This window comes from Phascolarctos cinereus, unplaced genomic scaffold, assembly GCF_003287225.1.
Source record: "Phascolarctos cinereus isolate Bilbo 61053 unplaced genomic scaffold, phaCin_HiC Scaffold_2;HRSCAF=192, whole genome shotgun sequence".
Taxonomy (NCBI): Eukaryota; Metazoa; Chordata; class Mammalia; order Diprotodontia; family Phascolarctidae; genus Phascolarctos; species Phascolarctos cinereus.
In genome coordinates, this window is record NW_027555625.1 from 332,000,817 (window position 1) to 332,021,537 (window position 20,721).

The 20,721-nt window shown below is 41.8% G+C and overlaps 1 protein-coding gene across 1 annotated transcript in view; it reads left to right on the forward strand.

The window, feature by feature from the left end:
- The first annotated feature begins 5,583 nt into the window (after nt 1–5,583).
- Nucleotides 5,584–20,721, forward strand: part of HK3 (hexokinase 3) — a 51,702-nt gene continuing 36,564 nt past the window's right edge. The window contains 2 exon segments of the mRNA XM_020998646.2: nt 5,584–5,755; nt 15,370–15,450. Coding sequence (XP_020854305.1) covers nt 15,394–15,450 — 57 coding nt within the window. The 5' untranslated portion in view covers nt 5,584–5,755; nt 15,370–15,393.

A 20,721-nucleotide genomic window follows, 5' to 3' on the forward strand; every position in this document is an offset into this window, starting at 1 on the left:
GTAGACTGACTACCCTTAGCAGAAAGACACTACTTAGAACATTGCTTGTTTTTAAAGCCTTACACCATCTAGTTAGATTAAATTCTGCGTATAGGGCAGGTCCAGAGCTAGAAGAGTCAGAAATCATAGAAGATGTGATGATAGTACTGTCATGTTTGGCCCCAGACTTGGAAACATTAGCTCTTAGTGTCTTCCTTCTTTATACTTTAGCCTTCTTTAACATCTGGGGTCAGAAGCTAAGAGCGTGAGTTTGAACTACGTGCAGATTTTTTCTTGTTGGTCACTGACCTTTGATGCTGGGAACGAGCTCCTGACACCTTGTTTTGTTGCCCTCGGCTCTCAAAGGGGTCTTTGGGGCCCCTTCCTCTCACTGTGTTCCCTCTAGAAAGAACAGCTGACTGGAGCCTACCTTTCTCTAGGAGAGCATTGGAAGCATGCTTCCCTCAATTATTCCTAGTCAAACTCCCTTGTTTTGTAGATGGAGAAATTTGAATCCCGTAGAGAAGTAATTTGCTTAAGAAAAGTTGCAAAACCAGAATTTTTACCCAGGTTTTCTGAGTCTAAGACACTTTTCCCCTATGTCCCACTGCCTCTCGATAGTCTCAAGCCTGGGCTATTTCTTTTGTTACTCACCTGGCTTTGAAGAATTCAGGAAGACTCTGAATCCAAAATCAGAAAAAAAAGAGGGATGGTGTGTCTATGCATATACATCTCAGACAAAGCACAGAGATGCAAACATGAGAGAGTGAATTTGTATTGAACTTGGAAGAAGAGACGGAGAAGTCTGGTGGTATCATATACCTTAGGATACTAGCAAAGACCATGTCTGGGAGTGGGCCCAGGCTTGCCTATGTAGAAGGTGAGGTAAGGCTGCTGTTTCAGGCCTCTCAGAGCCTCACATTTGAGATTCTCCAAAGACTCACTGGCTTCTTGATTCAATTTCTCAATGCACCATTAGAGAGCATGTGATTGAAGTCATTGATGATTGGGTCTCTGCTATTTTTCCATACTTGGTTCTCAAAGAGAACCAATGACATCATGAGGGTGATGTTTTGACCTGTGCCTGAATTGGGTTTAAATGAGGCAGAGTTGCATAAAGTTCTCAGCCTCACTGTCTTCTCCAGAGTCATCGAAGTCCAGTGGCAAGACAAAAGTCAAAAAGAATGGCCTGGCCGTGGCACAGAACGGAGTGGTTGAGCTTGGCCTTTCTAAATTAAGGTCTTTACCAGGTCTCATTTTGTCTGAGGCAGCATCCATTCAGTGACTAAGGGCCAGGCCAGAATTGAGACAAAAGGTGGCCCAATTTGTCAGCACAAAATCTGTGAAGGAAAGACCCTCAGGGTTTCTGGCCTGAACAGAAAACAATTGCTATTTGCACTCATTCTATGCAATCAAAAATAAACTCTGAACTAACCAGGCTTGGGCTGGGGGCAGTTATGTCAGCCATTCAATGAAAGCCGGACTGATTTGGGTTTAAAGGTGTAGTCAAGTAGCTCCATTTAAAACACAGTGGACTTTTTAAAAAAGCCTGTTTTTTCAGAGCTATATTTCAAGAAATTGTAAATGAAAACTGTGCAGGACAAAAAGTAATTTCTCCCAGTGTTTGGGGGAAAAAAAATTGGAAGGGGCTTCCCTGGTGCAGAAAGAAATGGGTTCTCCGTCTTTCAGACTTGGTATCCATCAAATGCTGACCCTGATGAGAAGCTCTGAGGCTTACATGTGTCCTCCTATGTGGGTACTTGACTAGTTCAGGACACTGCTCACAGAAGGACATTGGTCTCAGAATTTCCCAAAAGATAGGAAACAATAATATATATGTACATATTCGTATATTAGTTTAATTCTTTATCATGCTTTTAAAATTAACAGTATTCTTGAATTTAATTGAAGTGTTCCATTTAAAATAAAAAAAATATGGGGCAGCTGGGGGTGCAGTGGATAAAGCACCAGCCCTGGCATCAGGAGGACCTGAGTTCAAATCTAGCCTGAGACACTTGACACTTACTAGCTGTGTGACCCTGGGCAAGTCACTTAACCCCATCGTCTAACCAAAAAAAGGGAAAAAATAGCATTTAAAATTAAAAAAAAAAGATAGGAAGCAATAGTAATTGTACAGTGCTTTAAGACTTATACAACTCTTTACAAATATCTCATTTGAACATCCATGTGAAGTAGATGCTATTATTATCCTCATTTTACCGATGAAGAAACTGAGGCAGACAAGTGACTTGCTCAGGGTCACACAGCTAGTAAGTGTCTGAGACTAAATTTGGACTGGGGTCTTTTTTCACTTCAGGTCCAGTTCTCCGTCCACTGTGCCACCTAGTGGCCTGATAGTTAAAATTAGCTTCCCTCTGTTTGTAGGAGAGGAATGAATGACTACCCATTTGGCCACACTTTCTTGTGTGACAAAATACTGTGTATTCATCTTATTGATAATTATTCCAATCCTGCTTTCATCCCTGAAGAATGGCTCTCCACTGGTCCTTGTCACCTTCTCCAGAAGAAGTTGTGTTTAAAACAGCCTCCCTTCCTTCAGCGGCGTTGTGCTTTCCTGTACGCCTTGGCCTAAGCCAATAGTAAATCACGTTGAAAAGGGAGGTAAGTCGGTAGGGGAAAGGCACAGGCTTGAGGGCCAAAAGACCTGCATTCTAGTCCTACGTCTTCACCTCACTACACTGTGTGACTTGGCATCATTTGTGATAACGATTCACATTTCTATGGTACTTTGAAGTTCGCTGACCACGCCTCACCACAAATCTGGGATGCTTGTACAAAAGAGTAAGAGCATTATCTCTATTCTAGAAACAGGCGGAGTCAGCTTTTGGACCTGGGTTTCCTAACTCTTGAGTCCAGGGCTCCTCCCATTATCCCCATACTGCCTCCCCTAAGCAATCTTAAGTTTCTCTAGCACTTTAAAGTCTATAGACTTAAAACTGAAAGGAACCCTAGATGCCTTCACATCCAGCCGCCTTATTTGACATGTGAGGAGAGACAAGAAATGATTTGCCTAAGATCACATAGCTAGTAAGTGTCTGAGAGGGGATTCAAATTCAGGTCTTTCTCAGTCCACTACTCAGTGCTGCCTGGAACATTATCTAAGCTGTCTTTCCCAGTGGTTAGAACAGTGTTCTACTACAGGCACTTCATATTGAATGAATCAATGGACATAATGTCAGAGCTGGAGTCTATCTTGGAAAGGGACTTTAGAGACCATCTCATTCAACCCATCATTTTATAGATCAAGGAACTAAAGTCTAGAAAGGACAAGTCCACTGGACCAGGAGTCAGGAAGACCCGAGTTCAAACCTAGCCTTCAAACACTTACTAGTCGTGTGAACCTGGGCCTCGATTTCCTCATCTGTAAATGGTGCCCACCTCCCAGGCTTCTTATGAGGACAAAATGAGCTGATATTTGTAAAGTGGTTTGCAAGTCTTATAATGCTATAGAAATGCTAGCTAGAGTTAGAGACAGACATCACATGTTTCTCACATACAGTAGTCAGGTTTTGTTTTCTTATCTATTCTGTTACTCTGATTTCATTGGATGGTTTAATACATTCACATTTAAGGTTGTGATTGTTAGACTTGTGTTTTTCTCCTTTTATTTCTTTTGTATTGGTTTTTGTCTTGTCAGTATTTCATTCCTATGAATTTTATCCCTATTTACACTATTTTGATGTTAGTCTGCTCCTACATTTTCTTCCCCATTCCTATATACCTGCCCTTTTCCAAGGTCCTTAAATTAATTTACTTTGTACATTATTCTTTTTTTTTTTAAACCAACAACACATTTATTTAGCAAAGCACTACTGAACACTAATGATACAAGTTGAAAAGTAAGACGATCTCTGTTCACAAGGAGTTCACATTCTAACTGGGGATACAACATATACAGAAGATTTAAACTTCAAGTCATATGGAAAGATCTTATGGCCTGTAGGGTACAGTGGCAAAGCAAATAGTGATGCCTGTTTTTTAGCACCATTGCCATTGATAAAAATCATACCAGTTTCTGATGTTGAACTATTTAAGAGGGCCAAGTATCTTGGTGGTGAGTATTTTGCTTTCTGGGTCTTCAGTATCTGTAGCTGTAGCTCCTGCAGGAGCAGCTGCTGGTCTTCCCATCCACAGGGATTGCTTCTTAGGATGATGGCTGTGGGTAATGGGCTAGAAGCATTGCTTGTTTTCCAATACTCTTTGGGTTCAGAGTCCTGAGTCGTTTCTGCTGAGGTCTGAGAAGAGAGGGTGGTCAAAGTATCATAGATGAGTTCCCAGGGTCACAAATATTCAACACTGGTGAAGTGAGGGGGAATGATGGATGGGTAGGTGGATAAGAAAGAAAACTGGGCTTTCTCCCTATACCCACCACACTTTAACTCCCCAGGGATCAATGATTCCAAAACACCATGGCCTCACTAAGCCAAGTGCTTAGCATACAGCCTAGTCAGTAATAAGCCCTTAATAAATTCCTATTTGTTCATTCATTCATTCATTCATTCATTCATTCATTCATTCAATCATTCATTCATTCATTCTCTGTATATACCATGAGACTAACTCCACGTGGACATATGATATATCCTTGTCCCTCATCTCCTTCTCTTTCTGCTCTTTGGGTTCTGCTCTGCCTCCCACTTAGAAATATCAATTCATGAAACCAAGAGGCAAATGGAAGCAGGTGTGTTGTGGGGGGGTCTGTCTGTAGTTTAATTCCTCATCCTCCCACTTTCCCTTAGTTTGATCACCTGACTCTCTCAATTTACTTAAATCATTAATTTCTTCCTTCTCTGGTCATCCTCTCTCTGGTTCTCTAACCCCCCTAGGACTCTGAATGCTGGCTACCCTTGGGGAGAGGAGGGGAGGCAGTGTGGCACAATGGAAAAGAGCTGAAGGTAAGCTCTAAGAGTCTGGATTAAAATCCTAACTTTGCCACTTACTTCCTGTGGGATCTTGAACAAGTCATAACTTCTGAGCCTCCATTTCCTCATCTTTAACATGAGAAGGTTGGAGTGGGTGACCTCCAAGGTCTCTTCCTGTTTTATATCATGTGAAATTTGAGCTCTTGTGAAATTTCCAAGAATAGTTACTAGGATGTTAACAGCAAAGACAGTTAGGGCCTGTACCTGTAGAAAGGACCCATAAAATGAACAAAACATACCCTCCCAGAGGGGTCTCCCCTCCCTCAAGGACCTTGAAGTCCTCCATTCAAAAAATATTTATGAATTAAGCATTCCTTGTACAGTAGAAAGAGTGCTGGTCTGGAGAGACCTTGGTTTGAATTCCACTTTACAAGGTATGTGACCAGGAGTAAATCATGTAATCTCTCTCAGCCTCAGTTTCCTCATGTGTAAAATGGGAACCTGATAAAAATATATCTAGAGTGCTTTGCAAACCTTATTACCTTATCAATGACAGCTATCAGTACCCCTTTGAGCTCCAACTTCTGTGTCCTCTTCCTGACCCTGAAAGACTTCTAGTTCTGCTTCTTGAGCTCCTTTCCAGGCAGACCAGAGACCCAGCCCAGAAGGTCATCCACCTATACAATTGGGCATGGGCTATGGGGCAAGTGCCTTTGGAGGAAAGAGGCGGGGCTGGAAGCCTTATAATTCAGTGTCTCACAGCTTAGTTTCACTCTCTGGAGCAGAACCGGGTCACTAAGAAGGATTCTGAAAGAAATTAAGAGAGAGGTAAACTTGTGCCCCAGGAAGACTCAAGAGAAGGATTAAAGGAGCATCACAATCCTTATCCCAAGGTAAGACCAGTGAGGAATTAACTCAGTCTCTAAGCCTCCTGTATTCCTTTCTTCATCCTCCCCCTTCCTCCCCATCCCACTGTATTCCATCCCATGGCTTCTACTTGGTCCTACTAGAGGGAAAGAGGTAGGAGGCAAGGGGGCTTCAGCCTCCTGATCCTGACTCTATGAGTACATCTCTGTATAGTAGAGGGAGAATAGAGGGGAAAGAGGGACTCTTATCATATATCTTCTCCATTATCTGATTTAGCAAAGAGAAGGAGGAACTATTAGAATTTGGCAATCTAGGGCTTGGTAGAGGGTGTGGTGGAAAGGGGTGAAGATGTAGGAGTGGCTGACTCTAGGCCCTCCGCTTTGGACATCTCTTCAGCTGGGGTCTGCCTGGACCCCTGGGGTGACAGGCATTGGCCTGAAAGCCAGGATCATATGAAGTACTTCTACAGAGAGGAAGAGGAAGATGTGATTATATAGGAGAATATATTAAGCGTGTGTAACAATCCTGATCTATTTCAGGGGCTATACATTGAAAAAGAATTCATGAAACAGTTTATTATTATGACAAAAACAAAAACTATAAGAAAAATAAGCCTGTTTTTCCACAGGTGGTGAGATTTTGGTCCTTAAGTAGGTGAAATAGTGAACCTGCCACCATGCAAAAATAACCCAACATACCAAGGCATGGACAGGGTTCCAGAAGCCAAATGACTCACGCTGACCTTCTCCCAAACTTTCCCTAGGGTGTTTTTCTGTAAATTAGTCAGTAGTGTTGTGTTCAACTTACCGCCTCTTAGGGCTAAATTTCAGACTAAAATTGAAACAAAACATTGAATTTGAAACTCACATACATACAAGGTCCACTCTCCACCCTTTTTCACATACACTCAATGAAAGGCCAATTTCTACTTTGAATAGATAGAGGCAACATGACTATCATCTGAGGACTGAATCTTAACCACCTTCCCAGTGGCTTCGTAAGAGAGGGATTACACTTTACAAAGCATTTTCGGATCCATTCTTTTATCTTTGATCATCAGAATAACCCTGTGAGATAGCCAAGGCAAAGGGTAAACCCTTTATACAGAGGAAGAAGCTAAGCTTTTATCTCTGCATGTCTCTAGGGAGGTGGGAATCTCTCTTTGTATGTTTATCTATATCTACATATATAAATGTGTATATATAGTATGGTATATTTATCTGTCTTATATGTGCTTTGTGCATGAAAGGGTTTATACATATATATTGCATATATATGTATATATAATATATATATCCTTCATATATATAGTATATATATCTTCATATATATATATATGGTATATATACATGTATATATAGTATATATACATATATATAGTATAACTTGTATATGTATGAGTATAGGTACGTGTATACATACAGAAATATAAACATCCGTATGTGGTAAAGTGTGTGTGTGTGGAGAGAGAGGAGAGACACCCACATCTGTCCTGTCTAGCCTCATGTACAGACAAAGACTTACTTTTGGTTTCTTTCTCTGTAGACAGCTGGTGGCTCAGTAGATAGACTGCTGGGCCTCCAGTCAGGAGGAGGACCTACATTCAAATCTGTCCTCAGACACTATCTATTTGACGCTGGGCAAGTACTTAACCAGTTTGCCTCAGTTTCCTCATCTGTGAAATGAGGATAACAATAGTGTTGATGTTGTTATTCAGTCATTTTCAGTCATGTCCGAGTCTTTGTGACCCCATTTGGGGTTTTCTTGGCAATGTACTAGAGGGGTTTACCATTTCCTTCTCCAGCTCGTTTTACCAATGAGGAAACTGAGGCAAACAGGGTTAAGTGACTTGCCCAGGGTCATACAGCTAGTAAGTGTCTGAGGCCAGATCTGAAGTCAGATCTTCAGGCTCTGTTCATTACACCATCTAGCAGCCCCATGATAATTGTACCCACTCCAACAATGGTATGGCCATAAGGATCACTTGTAAAAAGCACTTAGTACAGTGCATGACACATAGTAGGTACTCTATAAATGTTTATTCCACTCCTCTTCCTTTCCCTACAATAAGGACAACCCCTGCCTTTACCTTACAGAGTTCTGATAATCAGATAAGAACATTTAAAATTTGATTTGAAAATGCTTTGTAAAGCAAAACTCTTTAGACAGGCCAGGATTGACCTCTTACGGACTTTACCTTCCCTTTTCACTCCATATGATTACTTTAGATAATTATGCACACGCGCACACAGACACACACACACGCACACATGCACACGCACACAATCTCTAAAGTCTTAGTGCAGTTTTAAGTTTTTAATAACTATTAAAAGTTATTAAAGATTATTAAAACTTAAAGCTGCACTAAGACCTTGAGGATGCCCTGTGTGTGACTGAGTTTGATGTGTATGTTGGAGGAGGAAAGTGTATATGTGTCTGTCTTAGTGGCATGCCCATGCCTGTGTCTCCCTCTATGTCTCCCTTACAAGTAGGTGTTAGGAGAAGAGTGTTTATCTGTGAATCTGAGAAGGAAGGATGTCTATGTTTCTATATACATGTCGTTTCCTGTTTGGGGTGGGTATCAGATGACCGTGTGTATTGTGTTATTCCTCATAAACCTGTCCTTGGTTTGTAATGCAAGCTTCAGCCCCAGCATCCCTCCCTGTTTTCCCAGGCCATCACTCCTGCCCTGGCCTCACTTCCCCCTTCATTGTCTCAGCCGTCTGGTTTATCAGTTCAGCTATATTGCCCTCCACCCCTGAATCCCTTGCTTCCCGACTACCAGCACTTGTTTATCTGTTTATCCTTAACCCTTGGTCATACTCACCAACTACCTTCTCTCCGGCTTTCAAGTGGCTGAATGTTCTTGGAGGAAGTCACATATCCTTGCTGACTAGGTCCCTGACAAATTCATATGATCTAATCAGTTGGGTTTTCACTGCTGCAAGGTAATCCTTTTATTCTCTTATTGACCCTCTTTCTCATACTTCCTGCAATGCTTGTTTCAAACCTTTTCTTTTCTTAATAATGCTATGCTACCCTTCCTGCTTCTCTTTGCTTTTATGAAAAGAATATGTCATGAGGGTCCTCGTCTCCCCTTCTGGCCCTTTTTTTTAGTTAGGGTTGTATTTATTTTTTGTAAGTTACAATAAAACTCCCATAGTCTTTGGACTTTGAAGTATTTTTTCTTGACTTCAATTTAAACATAATTAAAAACTAAAATAATATGGAACACCTAGTCACCCTACATGGTATTCAAGGCATTATATGTACAAACATGTGAAATAAGGACAACTGTTTTGTACTTAGTTTCATAGTTCTGTTCCTGGCCTGAAAGTCTACAATACAGTTTGCCAGGGTTGGAGAGTCCAGTGCCTAAGTAAGCAGGGCCTAAGTATCAGTTCCATGCCTTACACAGAAGTCTGAAAAAGAGTATTACAAATGAGCTACATCATGCCATTTAACAAGCATTTGGAAACTTCTTTTTGCCTAGCTCTATACTTGGGTTCTGTTCCCTGATATTCATTTGATGAGGCCCAAGAAGAGGACTGACAGCGGTAGATTGGAAATGAAGCCCTCAACCAGCAATTGATTAAAAACTACTCTCAAGTAAAGGAAAGACTAGGGTTAGGTGACTGATTCTGGCACAAGAAGCACTTTAAAAACAGTATGTGATTTTTGCCTGGCTTTCACAAATGCCTTGTCGCTAATCCTTTTTTTTTTTTTTTAGGCAGTTGGGGTTAAGTGACATGCCCAGGGTCACACAGCTAGTAAGTGTTATATGTCTGAGTCCGGATTTGAACTCAGGTCCTCCTGACTTCAGGGCTGGTGCTCTATCCACTGCACCACCTAGCTACCCCTTTGTCCCTAATCCTGCTCAAGTATATAGAGTATATCCCACTTGAAAGTTTTGTCTGGGTTCCCCAAACTGGAACTAACTTTATAAAATGTGAAAATAAAACAGTGCTACAAGCAAGGAGTGCTTTGTATTCCTGTAGGCATTTAGTTTACAAAGATATTACAATTAACGTAAGAGAAATTTGAAAACAGACCCAGTGAAAACAAAAATAAGAAAGAAAAAAGAAAAAAAGATGGTAAGAGGAAAGGAAGCCAGAGAGAGCCACATCTTCCCAGATGTTCAAAAGGAAAGGCATATATATTGTGTTGTTACTATTCACACCCAGAAAAAAGGCACAGCTTATCAGTTCGAACCGGAAGCTGGTCATGTTGAGGAGCACCTCTGCCACCAGCCTGCTCGCTCCTCAGTAGCCCTGCTGGCTCCGCAAACCCCGCACTCCACCCAGGAGGAGCGGGGAAGGGAAGCCCCTTCTGGCCCTTCTTGCCAAAGCCAGCCCTTTCCTTAGGCTTTTGATGATTAAGTGGCATAGTGGATAGGGTCTAGACTTTGAATTAGAAAGACCTGACTTCAAATCTTGTCTCAAAGAGGTACTAGAAGAGGTTCCCAAATTTATTTGGCTTACTGCCCCCTTTTAAAAATTTTTTTTTACTCAGCGCCCCCCTGGAAATCTTTCTTTAACCCTTTAACATTTTTAAAATTTGCCTCATTTCAAAAAAATATATATGTATTTTTTTAAATGATGCATCTTAAATTTAATAATTTATTGTAAATCTGTATTTTTTCCCTGCATTGAAATTTTGATGATGCAATATTGTGTCATGTATCATATACATGTATACTATACATATAGTAATGTATTGTAAACAAGTCATTACATGACACGCTTGCCTGCCAACACTGTCAGCGGACTTGACCATTGATCAGTTATAACTTTCATTTTGTGTGTTTATTTGGAAAATAATGTAATCACTATGACTTCAGCTCTGTTACACAACAGATGAAACGTTTTAATGGTTTTTCAAAATTCTCTTCTTTCCTAATGCTTCCACCGCCCCCTTATTTTTATTCAATGCCCTGCAATTGCACCCGAGGCTACTACTGCCCCCCTGGATCATTCTAGCACCCATACTGCCCACTTTGGGAACCTCTGAAACTAGCTATATTAGCCTAAGCAAGTTGGTTAACTTCTATCTCGATTTCCTCATCTGTAAAATGAGAATAATAACTTCTTCACAACTTGTTATGAAGCTCAAATGAAATAATATATGTAATGTACTTTGCAAACAAAGTACTCCATAAATGTTGGCTGCTGTTATTATAATCATTGTTGTTATTAAATCTTATCTCTTCCTATTTCCTCCAGGAGCTTTCTCCATCCTATTACCTTTCTCTCATCTTTAGTCTCTCCTCATGAACTAATTCCTTATCAGTCACATGTAAAAATATATGTGTGTGTGTCTATATATCTATATTTATCTATCTATATCTGTATATCTACATCTATATCTATATATAGATATAGATGTCATGAATTCCAATCCATCACCAATTACCTGTTGGATATTTCCACTTAGGAACTGTGATGGGTGAAATCTGAAATAACTGAGGGAACAAAGGTTTGTGCTTCCAAGCATATCAATGCATGCCAATTGCATAATAAATCAGGACCAAGCTTCTTCAGCTTGTCACTGGACCATGAATACAGAGGGAGATAGATTTTTATGCATTAAAAGAAACAATTATCAGGATATAAACCAGGATTAGGTAATAAACAAGATTAGGTAATCTGATTTGTATTTGGAGGAGAGATTAGAGACTTTTCCAGTTGGGAGTAAGGAGGATCTGTGAGTTTCAAGAGTTGGGAGCAGGAAAAGGTAGACTTTTTCAGATGTGAAACAGAATATTACTCAATTCCCATGATTAGCAAGCAAGTAGAATTTATGGGAAAATCAAACTTAGGTCTCAAAATGGAGTCAGTTTTACAAGATGAGTCAGTTTGATCCCCACAGTTCTCTCAATTCCCTGTCAACATCTCAAATTCAACATCCCCCAAACTGCTCCTAGCCACCCAGGTTCACAACTGCAAGATGAGTCTTGACTCTTCACTATGTCACTCACCCCTATATCCAACAAATTTCCTAGTCTCCTTGTCTTATTGATTCTACCTCCATACCATTTCTCACCTCTATCTCCTTCTCTATATTCACGTTGCCACCCCGCTAGTTTAAGCTTTCATGATTTCCACTACTTCAGTAGCTTCATCCATGGTCCCCCTGCCTAGTCTCTTCCCTCTCCATTTAATCCTCCACATAGCCCCCAGAATAAGGCATGAGTCTGATTATATCATTCTACTATTCAAAAAACCTCCATAACTCCCACCCCTAAGATAAAGCACACATTTTTCCAGCCTGGTCTTCAAGGCTTTTTGCAATCGGGCTTCAACCTACCTTATCAATTTATTTCACGTTATTCCCCTTCGTGCACTGTATATTCCTGCTAAACAGACTTCTAGTTGTTCTAGGAACTTGGCATTCCATTTTCTAATCAATAAGCAAGAAATTTGTTGAGCACTTAGTATGTGCCAGGCATTGGAGATACTTAGACAAAAATGAAGCTGTCCTTGTCCTCAGGGAGCTTACATTCTATCAGAGGGAGAAATACATAATACTAATAATACATATTTGCATAATAATAAATATTTATACATGGTAAATTCATATGAAGTAAATGCATGGTAATGGGGGGGCGGGGAGGAATTCTCCTAGCAGCTAGAGGGGATCTAGAAAGTCTTTGTGTAGGAGGTGGTACTTAATCTGAGCTCTGAAGAAAACTAGGACTATTAAGAGGTAGAGAGGAGAAAGTACATTCTAGGTATGAGATGCAGCGTGTGCAAAGACACGGAGCCAGGAGATGAACATTGTGGATGGGGAACAGTAAGAAGGCCCTTTTGATTGGATCGTCAAGTGTACGAAGGGGACTAATAGGTAATGAATTTGGAAAGGTAAGTTGCAGCCAGATTGTATGTAGTGGGGGCTTTAAAAACCAAATAAAAGTAGTTTATATTTGATTCTAGAGTTATTAGGAAGTCACTGGAATTTATTGAGCAAGGGAATGACATGGGCAGAATTGTGCTTTAGGAATATCCTTTAGGCAGCTTTTTTGGATTGTGGATTTGAAAAGAGGATAAACCAATTAGGAGGCTATCTCAACAGTCTAGGCTTGAATGAGGGCTTGAACCCTAGGGTTGTGGTTGAATGAGTGGAGAGAAGGGGATAGATGCAAGAGATATTGTGTAGGTAGGATCTATGAGATGGTAACTGATTGAATATGAGGGGTGGGGGAGAGTTGAAGCTATAGTGGTAACAGGAAGGAATAGTGAAGTTAGAAAGAAGGGCACTTTTGCTGGGGGAGGAGAATGACTCTGTTTAGGACATGTTGAGTTTGAGATGCCAATCAGAAGTGCAGTTGGGACCTCAGAAAGGAGTTTGGGGACAGATATATAGTCTTGGGAGTCATCTGTCTAGGGATGATAATTAAACCCAGAGGAGCTGATGAAATCACTGAGGAAGAATGTAGAGAGAGGAGAGAACCCAGGACAGAGCCACAGACCCATAGTTAGGGGGCAAGGGCATGGATGATGACCCAACAAAGAAAGCTGAGATAGGAGTGGTCTGCTGGGAAGGAGTAAAATCAAAATAGAGCGGTGTCACCAAACCCCGGAAGAGTGAATATGCAGGAGGAGATGGTGGTCAACAGTACCAAAAGTTACAGAAAATTCTAGAAGGATGAGGATTTAGAAAAGGGCATGTGATCTAACTAATAAGAAATCAATGGTAACTTTGGAGAGGACAATTTCGGTTGAATGTTAGCTCAGAAACCTGATTGAAGAGCTCGAGAAAATGATAGGAGAAGAAGTATACATACAGATTACAGACAGCTTTTTCTAGTTTGACTGTGAAAGAGAGAAGAGGTCTGGGTTAATGACTTAGGGCAGTAGTGTTAAACTCAAATAAAGAGCCACTAAACTGTACGTCAGGATCCCTGCAAACCAATATTTTGGCTTAAGGATGAAGGAGAACTGGTTATGTTTGAGAGCTATAAGAAATTGGGCTTGTAGGTTAGGAAAGCCTGAAGATTGGAGGGAGGCTGATGTTTGTTCTAAACATCTGCCAATGAGATGGGAAGAGATAGGATCAAAGGCACAAGCAGAGAGATTGGCCTTGGCAAGGAGAAGGGTATAGAAGAAAAAAACATTTTATTCTGCATTTTAGGCACAAGTCTGACAGAAAACAATTTTATTTAATTTAAAATTATTCTAATATCTAAGAATTTCTAGTCTAAAGAGAGATTCAAATTGGCACAGTCCCTGCTCTTGCCCCCCCATACTCTCAGACACGACTCTCTTCCCAAAACAATTTGAGGTAACATTTCATAGGACTTTTGAAGAAAGAAAAAAGTCATACTATGTTAAAATATGGTTTGGGGTAATATTTTGAAAAATTTGGTAACGAAAGTCACCATCCCATTCCTTCCCAGACCACTCTCTTTAAGGCATTTCTGAGACTCTTCAGCAATTAATAGAAATATCTAGATGGAGGAGGATGTTTTTTCTTGTTTATTTGTTTTTATTTTAGGGGATGGGGAAAGTGACTGCCTTATCACTGCAGGGATGGAAAAGGTTATGCTATATCATGAAGAATTATTCTTTTTTCAACAATTTAGTTATCACCCATAATCCAGTTCTCTAAGAAAGTCATTTTGTTCTACTTACTTTCCTAAAGGGAAAGGTCTGGAAAGGTCTTTTAAGCTAGAGAAAATAGTATTTCTTAATATTTTAATACCAATATTTAATAATTAAATAAATAATATTTAATATTTTAAGTTTTAAAGTAATAAGGAAGTTTTAGTATGTCCTTTTTTGGGAGACTGACTCTCCCTTTCTTGTCCAGGGTGGAATACAACAATCACTCACAAGTTGGTCCTACCACTGATTAGCATGGGAGTTTTGACCTGCTCCTTTTCCAGCCCAGCTATTTCACCCCTTCTTAGGCCTTTGGTGACCTCTTCTCCCTCCCCTGCCCTTGGGGTAGGGGCTCCCCATTTTGGTGCTTGACTTAGTGAGGAGGATGCCCGATCAGCTTTAGCCCTAATGCAACTCTGAACTCCAGGGCTTGAAGACAGCTTCTCCTAGGTAGCAGAAATACTGCCACTGCCATCAGCTTCCTTCCCATAGGCCTTAATGTACTCGCTCCTCGGCCGCACCTCTCAGAGGCCTATTTTTAAGTTCAGCCCAGGTGCTACCTCCCATGGTTTGCCTTTCCTGATCCCCCAATCATTAGTGTTTTCTCTCTCACCTCACGTTTGCTTATCTGTGTGCATGCTGTAGAATGTAAGCTTCTTGAGGTTAGATGCTATTTTGTTTTGGTATATCTGGTGTCTACCAGTGTTTTTCTACACAGTAGGTGCACTAAATGTTTACTGAATTGAAAGTATGCTTATATGTCTAGGGGAAGGGTGTCTCTGAGTGTAGCTGTATGAATGTATATGTTTATGATGTGTGTATTCCATGTGATAAAGGAGTGAATGACTCAATGGGAAAGAGCAGAAGGGGTGGGAGGGCCTCACATTTCCCACTTGATGAGGACCCCAGAGACAGGCGGTGGAGCCAATTCTACTCACAACTCTTTGCCAGGTTCTATGGAAGAGGACAAAGCTGGAGAGGCTTAAGGTCATGAGATGAGCTGGGCATCCCCTTACCCCTTACTGTCCTTCCTCCCACAGGCAGCCCCCTATCTTGGAACTTCGATGGACTCTGCTCTGCCTGAGAACTCAAGGGCCATGAATGAGAAGAACCTGGAGTTGGTAAGCTTGGTGACTGACCAGTCCTGAACATGCTGCCTGGCTGCCTTCCTCTCCCACAAACCCACCTGGTTCGCCTCAGTCAGCAAGCCTGTCCCTGTGGTTCGGCAGCACTGTGAGAAGCAGCATGATATAGGAGAGGGAACACTGGACCAAGCCAGGAGACCTGGGCTCAAGGCCCTGGCCCTTACTGGCTATGTTAGCCTGGGCAAGTCATTTCTCTCTGAGTCTTAGTTTCTTCCTCTGTAAAACAGTCTAATGGCACTTTGAGTCTCTTCCTCCCAGAGCCAAGGGGAAGAAAGTGCTTTGTAAAAAGCTTAAGTACTATGGAAATGAGAGCTGCTGTTATTATGCTGTCAATAATGATGCTCCTTAGCTCTGAGATAGGTTGGTACTGCCTGGGCACCTTTCCTAGACAGCCTTTTCTGCCCTGCATCACTGAGGTGGTGTCATGGGAGAATGGAAAGAGCCCTTGATTCCCTCCCACTTGCTAGCTCAATGGCCTTGGGCAGATCGCTTTCCCTCTCTCAGCCTCAATTTTCTCTGTCAGTGAGGTGGGTGGAGGGATGGGGATTAGCTAAATGGCCTTGGAGGTTTCTAAAATCTCTAGATCTTTGGTGCTACGACCAGCTGGCTTGTCCTCTTCTTTCCATCCCAGGAGCATTCAGGAAGCTACACAAAGAGAGAGGGAGGTGGACAAAATGATTTCGGAGAGGGGTCTGTTCTGGCTTTTCATAATTCTGAAGTTTTATTAAATCTGTACACTCATAAACTCAAACAACTTTTAGTAATCCTTTAGTCTAACTCTCCTCACTGGATAGAGAAAGAAACTGAGGCCCAGAAAAGGGAAAATACCTTGAATAATGGTCCACTGAGAGTCTTTGGAGAAGCAGGTGCCAGATCCTAGGGTCTCCTCAGAGCTCCTTTGATTACATCGCCCTCCCGGCCCTCTGTGTCACTGAGTCAGAGCTAAGTAATAATTACCTCTCGGTGACCTGGAGGGTTTACAAAGGCTTTTCCTCACGACAACTCGCTGTGGTAAGTAGTCCAAATGTGATAGCTCTCGTATGAGGGATGAGGAGCCCAAGGCACAGAGAAGTGAACTGCTTTGGCCAAGGCCACACAGCTTAGGAAGCAGAAGAGTCAGGATCCAGATTCACGTCCTCTGCCTCCCTTTCCTTGGTACCACGCTGCCTTTCCAGAGGCTGCCCCAGCCACAGACCTCCAAGACACACCCTGAGCTAAGCAGTGCATGAAAGACGTACAAGATGAGATGAATGCTAGGAGCCGCATTTCAACTACCAGAGTATTATTAGCATGTGCTTTGGTTTGGTAGGGACACAGAGCCTGTGGGCTCCCCAAAATTTCTTGTCTCGATGTTTTCCTCCACTGCCCCAGCACCTGTTAATTCTGTGGCAAAGGCAGATAATTGCAATATTAGACATTATATGGTAGAGAACTTTGAAGTTTACAAAGTACCTATTATGTATTATCATATCAAATGAGATTAAATCCACACTAACCCTATTAGGTAGGTACTATAGGTATTATTATTCCCATTTTACAGGTGAGGAAACAAAGTACCCATGGTTAAGGTAGGATTTGAACCCAGGTCTCTCTTGACATCAGGTCCAGCACTTTCCACTACATCTTACATCCTCTGGTGATTGCCAGCTTCAAGGAATTCATTACAGTCCAGTATCAAGGAGAGAGGCATCGTTGTCACTTAGGATGTGCAGGAGCTGAGGACTGGGGAACTTTATTGAGCCCAGGCCTTTGACAGTGAAGATCCACATCATCCTCTCTTTGATCCAATTCTATCTGACCTACCCATTAATCTGACTGTTTGTGGACCCTGTTCTCTTCCACTTTTTTTTTCCTGTGAGGCAATCAGGGTTAAATGACTTGCCCAGGGTCACATAAGCTAGTAAGTGTCAAGTGTCTGAGACCAGATCTGAACTCAGGTCCTCCTGACTCTGAGGCCAGAGCTCTATCCACTGTGCCACCAAGCTTCCCCCTTCTCTTCCACTTTTTATGTCCCCACACCTATCAGAATCTCTTTTTTGCTATAGGCAGTTATCTCTCTTTGTGAAAACAGCTACGTTTGTATGTACCAGGTGACTACATTTGAGAATGAGTAGGTATGGGAGAAGTAAAAGCAAAGGGAATGAGAGTGAGAAATCATGAGGTTAGAAGGGCCTCTTGGTCCTGCTCGATGAGGCTGAGGGTGCTGTGCTGTGAGATGCCCTGCCTGTGTCAAGGGTTCATTAATAAACTCATTCTGAATAGAGATTTTTTTTTTTTGGCTTGGCAATGAGGTTTAAGTGACTTGCCCAGGGTCACACTCTAGTAAGTGTTATGTGTCTGAGGCTGGATTTGAACTCAGATCCTCCTGAATCCAGGGCTGGTGCTCTATCCCCTGTACCACCTAGCTGTCCCCTAATAAACTCATTCTGAAAGATCCCTTTAGTGGGCATTGAGTTCAACTTTACTCATTTCATAGATGAGAAGACAGTTTCACAGAAATGACATGACATGGCCAAGATCATGCCCCTTGTAGTGGCTGCATTTGGTCTGGAAGGAGGTGTTTCTTCTGTGCTCAGAGAGAAGTCAGGCATTCTCTGGCCCGGGTCATGGCTAGGAACAGGGTAATTAGGGGATCCCAAGTGAGAAGCACCAGAACCAGAGCTCTGACGATGGGAAGGAAGCCTTCAAGCATCTGTGTGATCTGTGGATGCATCTTCTGGCTTCAGACACCAGCCTGGCCAGAACCTAGTGCCCTTTTTGGGCAGTAAAATAACAGAATCTTAGAGCTAAAAGGAATTTCATAAGTTAATCCAACTTGTCCATGCATGATGATTTCATCTACAGTGTCCCCAACAAATGGTCATTGAGCATATTTAATTCGACCAACATTTATTAAGCACCTACTATGTACAAGGGAGTCAGCATCCTCCATTCCAGTAGGAATGATACAACATGTATGAAGATAAAAAAAAAATGCAAAGTATATTAAAGTAAATACACAGTTGAAAATACAAAATAATGCGAACAACTGAGTAGAGGGAAGGGAATGATCAGGAAGTGGCCTCTGAGCCAAGCCTTGAAGGAGACTAAGGATTTTAACTCAACTCAACAAACATTTATTAAGCACTGACTGTATGCTAGGTACTGTGCTTACAGCTAGAGATACCACAACAAAAATGAAACATTTATTGCCCTATAGGATCTTGCCTTCTTGGAGAGAGGGAGGGAGAAGGAATACCATACACACAGATAAGTAAAGACAGAATGTAATACAAAAAGTAATTTCTAGGGGAGGGAGGAAAGGAATAAGCATTTAAGTAGCACCTACTATATGGCAGGCACTTGCTAAGCACTTTTACAAGTATTATCTCATTTGATCCTCACAACAACCCTGGGAGGTAGATGCCATTAATATCACCATTTTACACTTGGGGAAACTGAGGCAAACAGAGGTTAAGTGACTTGCCTAGGGTCACACAGCTAGTAAGCATCTAAGGTTGGATTTGAACTCAGGTCTTCCTGACTCCAGGCCCAGCACTCTATGCACTGTGCCACAGCCACTTCTTTGCCAGAGGAGAACAGAGGTCTGATATGAAAAGTAGTTTCTCTAAAAGTAAGACTAGGATTTGAGAGAGTACAATGGAAAGGTAGGGAAGAATGGGATGGGGGCACAGGAAATACAAGGCTACTTGCCATGGAGAGGTCTGAGGGAGCAGGGAGTGGTGGTCCAGGAAAGGAGCTTGTAGCTTATAGCAACAAAGGTCCTGCTGATTTGATTATCAGTATTTGAGGAAGAGGTAAGAAATAGGGGTGTGGGGGGACCTGAGAAGTGAGAGAGCAGATGGCTAGTGCCTGGTCTTGCCTAACTATCAAGACAGGAGTTCTGAGGCCAGACTGGTCATAGTGGGATAAGGAAGTGCTCACCTTCTAAGAGCTACATCAATCAACATTTATTAAGCACCTACTATGTGCCAGGGATACAAAAAGGAGGCAAAAGACAGTCCCTGCCCTCAAGGGACTCACAGCATAAGGGGGATGTGACAAACAAATACACACACACACAAGCTATATATAGGATAAATAGGAAATAATTAAGAGGGAAGGCACTAGAATTAAGAGAGGCTGGGAAGGGCCTCTTGAAGAAGATGGGATTTTAATTTGGCTTTGAAGGAAGCCAGGTAAGTCAGTAGGTACAGATAGGAGCTTAGCACGGTGTCTGGTACATAGGGGACACTTAATAAACGTTTATCGATTGATTGATTGAGGAAGGATAACATTCCGGGCATGGGGGACAGAGAAAATGTCAGAATAGAGAGATGGAGTGTCTTGTTTGTGGAATAGCCTGGAGGGTAGTGTCACAGGATCAGAGTACCTAGCAGGAGTAAGGTGTAAGAGGACTAAAAAGTAGGAGGGGACCTTCTGTTTTGTTTTGTTTCTTCTTTCTGGTGGTTCCTCCTATGGGTTCTAATTCTTCTTTACAACATGACTAATGTGAAAATATGTTTAATAGGAATGTACATGTAGAGCCTATATCAGATTACACACTGTCTTGGGGAGGGAGGTGAGGAGAAAATTTAAAACTCAAAAGCTTTTGGAAGTGAATGTTGAAAACTGCAAATAAATTAATTAAAAAAAATAAAGATAAAAAAAGTTCAGTAGAAAAAAAAAAGCAGGAGGGGACTAGGTTATGAAGGACTTTGAATGTCAAACAGAGCATTTTGTATGTGATCCTGGAGGCAGTAAGGAGATTGTTAAGTAGTGGTGGTGGTGGCGGGTGGGGTTGTGTGTGTGTGAGACATAGTAGGACCTGCACGTCAGGAAAATCATTTTGGTGGCTGAATGGAGAATGGATTGGAGTGGGAAGAGAGTTGAGGCAGGCGTACCCACCAGCACGTTATGGCAATAGTCCAGGTGTGAGGTGATGAGGGCTTTGATTAGCATGGTGGAGTGTCAGAGGAGAGAAGGGGCCATAACCAAGAGATGTCACAAAGGTGAAATAAACAGTCTTTGGCAAGAGAATGGAAATGGAGAGATAGTCAGGGGTTGAGGATGACTCCTGTGAGCCTGAGGAACTGGGAAGATGGTGATGCCCCCAACAGTAACAGAGAAGGTAGATTAGGGTGAGATTTAGGGGAAAATACAATGAATTCCATTTTGGACGTACCGAGTGTAAGATGTCTACATCCAGTTCAAGATGTCTGAAAGGCAGTCAGAGAGGTGAAAATGGGGGTCAGCAGAGAGACTGGG